At 60.2% G+C, this 7,672-nt stretch overlaps 2 protein-coding genes across 3 annotated transcripts in view; one reads left to right on the forward strand and one right to left on the reverse strand.

Moving 5' to 3' along the window:
* Positions 1 to 380: 380 nt before the first annotated feature.
* On the reverse strand, positions 381 to 3,420 carry IER2 (immediate early response 2). Its single transcript, XM_017497687.2, has one exon. It carries the CDS (start codon positions 2,050 to 2,052, stop codon positions 1,381 to 1,383), a length of 672 nt encoding a protein of 223 aa, XP_017353176.1. The 5' UTR covers positions 2,053 to 3,420; the 3' UTR covers positions 381 to 1,380.
* Positions 3,421 to 4,825: 1,405 nt separating this feature from the next.
* Positions 4,826 to 7,672, forward strand: part of STX10 (syntaxin 10) — a 4,397-nt gene continuing 1,550 nt past the window's right edge. For both annotated transcript variants that reach the window (XM_017497686.2, XM_017497685.2), the window contains exons 1-5: positions 4,826 to 5,054; positions 5,296 to 5,465; positions 5,611 to 5,705; positions 6,079 to 6,141; positions 7,001 to 7,108. In XM_017497686.2, the coding sequence (XP_017353175.1) occupies positions 5,020 to 5,054; positions 5,296 to 5,465; positions 5,611 to 5,705; positions 6,079 to 6,141; positions 7,001 to 7,108 (471 nt within the window). In that variant the 5' untranslated portion in view covers positions 4,826 to 5,019. The remainder of the gene's footprint in view (positions 5,055 to 5,295; positions 5,466 to 5,610; positions 5,706 to 6,078; positions 6,142 to 7,000; positions 7,109 to 7,672) is intronic.

The following is a 7,672-nucleotide window of genomic DNA, read 5'->3' on the forward strand; positions in this document are numbered from 1 at the left end:
GGCCTAGGACCCCGGCCGCAGCTGATTCAGTTGATTAAGGGGGTCGTCGGGGCGGGAAAGCAGGTGGCAAGATCTGCCATCTTTGAAGCAAAGCGTGATCGATCCCCAACTCTGCTTGGACACTGTGCTTGGCACTACCCCTCAAGCGTCTCAACTAAGAAAGCCCCCTATCCCAGAGTTGGAGGACAATTTCAAGGGAACCCCCAAATCTGGGGGGTGGGGCTCCACCAGCTAGGGAATGCCCGGGCAAGGAAAAGGGGGCCCAGCCCTCTCCCGCCCACATGGTAACCGGTCAGACCGGTTCCTGGGGCCCCAGCCAGCCCCTGACCCTTTAACCCTGCCCCTCCTCCCCCAGAGCAGAAAACCAGACAGCACCGGCCTTTTTACTCAAATGGTCTTTATTTTCCTGACATTTCTAACAAAACGCCAGGTTAGACGGAATTAAAAAGAATCCACCACAGGAAAGGTAAACAGACCCTCAAAAACTCCCTGTCGAAGATGTCCCCCTCCCCAAACTAGCCCAGTTTCACCAGCAACTGGTCCCAGCCCAGCCTTATGCCTTTCCACTGCCACCCCTCACCCCTCCATAGTCTCGTGATTCAGACCATCTGGGTTGTGTCCGTGTCTGAGGTAGGGGCACGCTGGAACCTGGGGAACCTCCTAGCCACCCCTAATGCACCAGATGAGAAAATTTTCAATGTGAAACTACATTAGCCCCCGCTCCCACCCGAGGTGCAGAGGCGCGGGACGTCAACCAGCAGCACGCGGGGGTGAAGTGACTCAGGCCACTCTCCTCCCACTCTCCAGGGTGGGTCTACGCACCAGATCCTCCTCCCAGGCCCCACACCCACGCAAGGCGACAGGAAACTCCCCAAGCCTGCCCCATGACGCAACGATGACCGTTTACACAAGTATGTCAGTGGAGGGGGAAGGGGCGCGCCAGGAATTCTGAGGTTGGAAACGCAAAATCAACTCTTGAAAAACCTTCAAAGGGCCAGCACAGCCCCCAGTACAAAATGAAGTCCGACCCTGAGATCTTAAAAAACAAAAAAACCCAAGCCTCCCTTCTCCCAGTCCAGGAGAGTGAAAGGTCCACTTCCCAGTCCACTAAGACAGCACCTGTGGGCGCAGCAGGTCTCTGCGGAAGGCGCCCGCGCCCCCGGCTCAGACTCCTCGGTGCCGTCGCTGCACACTGAAGGCGACGACTCCCTGGGGACAGAGTCCCTCTCCGGGCCTCTCAGCAGCCCGGGCGGCGGCTTCTCTCCACGGTTTTCGCGGGCGCTCCCGCCGGGAAGGAGGGGGTGACCTCGCCTCCGGTCTGCGCCCTGGGGCCTACGGTTCGACGCGCGCTCTGGGCTCCGGCAGCGCCGCTCGGGGTCCTCAAAAGGCCACCACCGCCCGCACCAGCACGTTGAGCATGCTGTCCGCTGGACGACAGGCGGGCTTTGCCTCGCACGCGGGCGGCGCCGTCGGAGGGGCTGCGGGGCTGCAGTTCAGGAGGCCGGAGAAGCGCCTCTGCAGGACGCGGGCCAGGTTGGGAAAAGCGCCCTCCGCTTGCGCCAGAGGGGGCTGCAGGCGATCGGCGACTTCGGATGACACCCCCTCCTCTTCCTCCTTTTCTTCCAGACGGGCTTTCTTGATCGGGACCAGTCCGGCGTCCCCGCCGTCGCTCAGGCTGCTGCTGCGTCGTTTGCGGCTGACTTTGGCTGGGCGCGGGGCACAGCAGGCGGGGATCTCCTCGGCAGTCGGCGCCTCCTGAGTGTCCATGGGCTCCGGAGACGGCTGCTCGCCGTCAGCGGTCGCTGTCTCGACCGTGGACTCGACTTCCCGGGGCGAGTGCAGGCGAGGGTCAGAGGGGCGGGCGGGCGGCAAGGACACCTCGGGTTCGAGGGCCTCCACCTTGGCGGAGAGGTAGAGTTCCCGGGCGCTGCGCATGACCAGCGACAGCTGCAGACTCCGGTGCAGCCGCAGGCCACCGCGCTGCATGCGAGAGTGATACATCTTCCACACCGACAGGGTCATGATGCGCTGTGCCTCCTTCTGCACTTCCATGGCGACTCGACGGCGACGGCAGCGGGGACTCCCGGGACGGATAGGACAGGCGGCAGGTGCACTCCAGACAACGGGCTCGCTAACGCGTCTCCCCACGAACCAACCCACGCAGTGACACTGCCAGGACGCTCTGCCCCGGCGCCCGCCACTCGGGCCCTTTTATACCCCCAGTGATGTCACTGAGAAGCCCCGCCCAATCCGAGGGACGCATCCGGGCTTTCCAACTAAACGCGGCCAAACATTCCTTAAAGCGACAGAATGCGATTTACCCAGCAGGGAAAGGGAACGGGAACCTAGGCGAGGAGGAGCATCCCCCCACTCCACGCTCAGCTCTCCGGTGGGCTCCTTTTTTTGAGCCCCGCCTGCGCGCGTTGGCCCAGGGTAGGGGGTCCGGGGATGGGGCTCAGGGGCCCACCCACATGCTCGCCGTCTGGAGGCCCCAGTGGCTCGTGGGCGACAAGTTTCCCTTCACACAGGGGAAGACCCGGCTTCCAGCCTGAACATCCCCGGTAGGCACTGTTCCTAGCATTTACCAGGTGTGTCTAATGAGTGTTTTCTGCACCAATAATCATGCTAACAGCTCTTACTACTTGCCAGGCGCGGTTAAGAGCGCTCCCTTTATCAATAACTCACCGATCCCTCACCTCCACTCCGCGGAGGACACTGTCCTATCTGCTTCCTTCCAGTGGGGAAACCAAGGCAGAGTCACTGGGCCAGTATATGCTAAACAAACGATATTTGCTACTGCTGTGAAAGGAGGCCACTGGGGCCTCCAGCTCTTCGGTCTCTGGAGTACGCCAGCCCTTGTTTGTAAGCGGCGAGCCGCCCCGGGCTGCGGGTTTCCGTGATTCCTACCAAGCCATCCCCCCGCAGCTTCCCGCGAAAGAAGCTCCACGGGTGGGTTTGGAGGAACCCGGCGCGCACGACAGCCCCCGTCAACACGTGGCTGCCGCCCCCCGCAGACTAGGGTTCCGAGTTCCGCCTCCGCGCCCCGGGAGGCGGGGTTCGGTTGGGAGCTGGAAACCCAGCAATGCAGAGACAAAGCAGGTAGAAAACCTCCCCCTACCCTCCGCTACGCTCCGTCTCTCCAAGAAATCCTAATTCCAATTCCTCCAAAAAAGGATGAAAAATTGTTCGAATGGCTCCATTCATTCCTGATACGGGCCCTTTAAGGAGTGGCGCGCCCCCCACTTTCCGCCCGCACTGGCTCGCAGCGCCTTCCCGCCACCGGCGCCCGCTGACTTCCACAACTAAATTTGGACGGAGTGACGTAGGACAGTCGCGCGGTCCGCTTCCGGTTGCCCATATTAGGACAGGGCCTGTGATCGCCATAGCCGGCGGCAGGGGGGCTTCCGGGCGGGCGAGAGGGGCGGGGCTTTGCGCTCCGGCCACGCCCCTCCCCTCCCGCGCCCGGGCAGCGGAGCCCCAGGCTTCCTGACCCGCATCCAGCCGGGTGGGAGGGAAGGAGAGTTTCACTTCCTTCCCTCCCGGGGCCAGGAAGGCGTAACGCCGAGAAAGCACCCCGCAGCGGGTAGGGGCGACCTCAGGGCTTCCACGGACGCCATCTCACAGAGACGCTACAGAACGACCCTGCATACACAAGAGACGACCCGCTGAGGCCCCCTCATCCCTCTTTCCCCTTCCCAATTATTTCCCCCATACAAAGCCCCTTCCCAGGTTATCCTTGTCCCCCGCCCCACAGTCATCTGTCTTGGGACACCCTCCCGTCCCGCCCCGCAGCTGGGGACTCAAGAATTATCCCCCCCAAAACACCCTTCCCAAACTTGTCCCCATTCAACGAAGCTGCTACACTGCAGCCACTTGCGGAAGACGCCCCCGTCCCCGCCTCCCTAACCTTACCACTGAGACCCCCACAATGACTTCCGCAGCCCAGGCACTATGTCTGAGAGCCCACGCAGCAACTCTGACGCGCAAGGGGGCGACCCTCCGAGGACTCCCTCAGACAACTCGCCCACCCTCCAGGGGAAACCAGGCCCCCCACCACTCAAAACGTGTTTTCCCGAGACTCCCCTTACCACCCAACACACAGAGCGCCACTGTCACACATAGAGTGACACTATCACACATAGAGTGACACTATGAGTCCCTTCGCTGATACTCCTGGCCCCTACCCTGAGGGAGACCATCCTCAAAGCCACCATCACACCTCTCGAGACCCCCAGGCTCGAACCCAGAAAGACTCCGCGCTTCTGATGAAACCCAACACCACGCACGCTCTTCAGGATGACCTTCCCCCGCCCCTGGCATCTCTGAGACCCCCACTCAAGACGACCTCGCCCCAAGGCGACCTCGAAGTGCCCTCAACTCCCCCACTTCTCAGGAAAGAGACAGGGAGAATGCAGCAGAACTCCCCACAGAAGCAGGCCCGCTCCTCACTCCGCCCCCGCGGGGAGAAGAGAGTACCGCGTCTCCCATACACCATGCCCAAACCTGAAACTCGGGACCCTGGACTGGGACGATCTCCGAAGTGCCAGCTTAGGGAGTCCATGAAAAGATTCAACGAATCGAATGAACCCCTTCCCCAGCCATAATCCCCAGCCGTCAGAAATAAGGGAGGCTATCATTATTTACATTGCCCATGCTAGGAAAGGAAACTGAGGTTGCGCAGCAACAATCCGAGGGAATGGGTCTCGAACCGAGATTCCGAACTCGGATCCAAACAGGCTCAACCAGAACTCGGACACCGCCCTCTACGGGGCGGCACAAGAGGGCCAAGGGGCGGAGCATGTGGACCGGAAACTGCCTCTGCCCACAACTAAGATGGCTGCGGAGAGAGCGGAAGTGCCCGCACATCGGGCCTCCGAGGCCTCTCTTTCTCCCCTGGCGGCCCCGCTCTCGATGGTGACGTGAAGCGGGCGGGGGCGGCAGCGCGTTCTCAGCTGCGAGGGAACCAGCCCGCGAACCCAGGCCAGGAGGGGGTTCGACCTGGGGGGGAGGAGGACTGACATGTCTCTCGAAGACCCCTTTTTTGTAGTCCGAGGGTGAGTGACAGCGACGGGGGAGGGCGGAGGGTGCTCCGTCCCCAAGCCAGCCAGTGCCCGGGTGCTGGCCCCAGCATGCCAGGCGGGCTGGGCAGGGCCGTCGGGGTGCAGAGTGGGAGGCGCACGCAGGGGGATACTGGGGTCTCCGGAGTCCCCCATGCGTTTGGGTTTGCAGTCGGGGGCAGAGGCGGGCGGAAGGACCGCCTGCCCCCAGCCGCGCCCGCCGTGCCCCTGCCCGCAGCGAGGTGCAGAAGGCGGTGAACACGGCCCGCGGGCTGTACCAGCGCTGGTGCGAGCTCCTGCAGGAGAGCGCGGCGGTCGGACGGGAGGAGCTGGACTGGACGACCAATGAGTTGCGGAATGGCCTGCGCAGCATCGAGTGGGACCTCGAGGACCTGGAAGAGACCATCGATATCCTGGAGCCTTGGGGCGGGGGTTGGCATGGGGGAGCCCCCTGCGGTGGTAGGGGCCTGGGAGCTCGCCCTCGGGGAGGGCCGGACCCCTAGGGAGGGTGATGATGTCTGACTCTGGCCTTGACCCTTGACTCTCAGCCCACGCATAGTGGAAGCCAACCCAGGCAAGTTCAAGCTCCCGGCCGGGGACCTGCAGGAGAGAAAGGTGTTCGTGGAGCGGATGCGAGAGGCCGTCCAGGTGAGTAGAGGTCCTGCAGGGAAGAGTGGGGGAGGTGTGAGTGTCTTTTCTTTTTGAGATGGATTCTCACTCTGTCGCCCAGGCTGGAGTCCAGTGGTACAATCTCAGCTCACTGCAACTTCCGCCTCCCGGATTCAAGCGATTCTTGTGTCTCATTCTCCTGAGTAGCTGAGAGTACAGGCGCCCGCCATCATATCTGGCTATCTTTTGTGTTTTTAGTTAGAGACGGGGTTTCACCGTGTTGGCCAGGCTGGTCTCGAACTCCCGACCTCAGGTGATCCATCTAATTTGGCCTCTCAAAGTGCCGGGATTACAGGCATGAGCGACACCCAGCATGAGTGTCTTTCCTCCCTAATGCTGTCTTCACCTCCAGGAAATGAAGGACCATATGGTCAGCCCAACAGCCGTAGCCTTCCTGGAGAGGAATAGCAGAGAGGTAAGCCTTCCTGATCCACCCTGCCCACCTGAGCACCTGGGGGTGACCACACCGTTGAGTACAAGCCAGATCCCTCTGCATGTGTTCACCTGTCCCTTCTGTGACAGTGCCCATCCTGTGTGCAGTTGTCTTCTTGCTGTCCACCTGCCTGCACTTTCTGGGCGTGTGCACCTGAACCTCTCTGTGTGTATGTGTCCGTGGGCTCCTCTCTACTGTCTCCTCTGGCTCTATACTGGTTTCTTATTGCAAAGGAGGGCTGGAGGCCTGTGTACCTATCTCCTTTCTGCTTCCGTGCCATTTGTCCTGTATGCAGCTGTTTCCAGGATGTATGCCTGCCTTTTTCTCTCTCTTTCCCTTTTTTTTTTTTTGAGATGGAGTCTTGCTCTGTTGCCCAGGCTGGAGTGCAGTGGCGCGATCTTGGCTCACTACAACCACCACCTCCCGAGTTCAAGTGATTCTCCTACCTCAGCCTCCTGAGTAGCTGGGATTATAGGCGTGCACCACCACACCTGGCAAATTTTTTGTATTTTTAGTAGAGACAGGGTTTCACGTTGTCCAGGCTGGTCTTGGACTCCTGACCTCAGGTGATCTGCCCACCTTCACCTACCAAAGTTCTGGGATTACAAGCATGAGCCACCATACTTGGCCTGCTTTCTGCATTTTACAGATGAAGAAACTGAGGCACAGAGAGGTCAAATGATGGGGTCCCTGGGTCACCTTGTTAGTAAGTGGTGAGTGAGGATTGCAGGCTGTCTGGCGCCAGAGTCTGCCTCCCTGACTCACCACCATGGGGACTTGCCTCACATGCCCCGCTACGAGTTGGTGTCCCTCCCCAAATCTACATTCTGTGCCCCTGCAGATGCTGGCGGGCAAACCAGCTGCCCAGAAGTCACCCAGTGACCTGCTGGATGCTAGCGCCGTCTCGGCCACATCCCGCTACATCGAGGAACAGCAGGCCACACAGCAGGTTTCGGGGCAGGATGGGTAGATCCTGAGAGGGAGGAGCCTTGCAGACCCATCTGAAGTCTGAGGTCCCCTTCTTTCTCTTCTTCTTCCTTTTCTTCTTCTCCCCTCCCCCATCTTTCTCCCCCTTTTCCTTCTTTCTCTTCTCTCCTCCTTCTTCTCCTCCTACTCCCTCCCTCCTCCTCTTCTCTAACTCCTGCCCCTTCCCCTCCCCCCTCCTTTCCTTTTTTATTTTTTTGAGATGGAGTCTTGCTCTGTGGCCCGTGCAGAAGTGCAGTGGTGCAATCTCAGTTCACTTCAACCTCTGCCTCCCAGGTTCAAGTGATTCTCCTGCCTCAGCCTCCCAAGTAGCTGAGATTACAGGCACCCACCACAATGCCTGGCTAATTTTTTTTTTTCTGAGATGGAGTCTTGCTGTGTTGCCCAGGCTGTAATGCAATGGCACGATCTCAGCTGACTGCAACCTCTGCCTCCTGGGTTCAAGCAATTCTCCTGCCTCAGCCTCCCAAGTAGCTGGGACTACAGGTGTGCTCCACCATGCCCAGCTAATTTTTATATTTTTAGTAGA

Source organism: Cebus imitator, unplaced genomic scaffold, assembly GCF_001604975.1.
Source record: "Cebus imitator isolate Cc_AM_T3 unplaced genomic scaffold, Cebus_imitator-1.0 Scaffold234, whole genome shotgun sequence".
NCBI classification, from domain to species: Eukaryota; Metazoa; Chordata; class Mammalia; order Primates; family Cebidae; genus Cebus; species Cebus imitator.

Coding starts and splice junctions, on each gene's coding strand:
- IER2 (XM_017497687.2), bottom strand. CDS start 2,052: ATGGAAGTGCAGAAGGAGGCACAGCGCATCATGACCCTGTCGGTGTGG.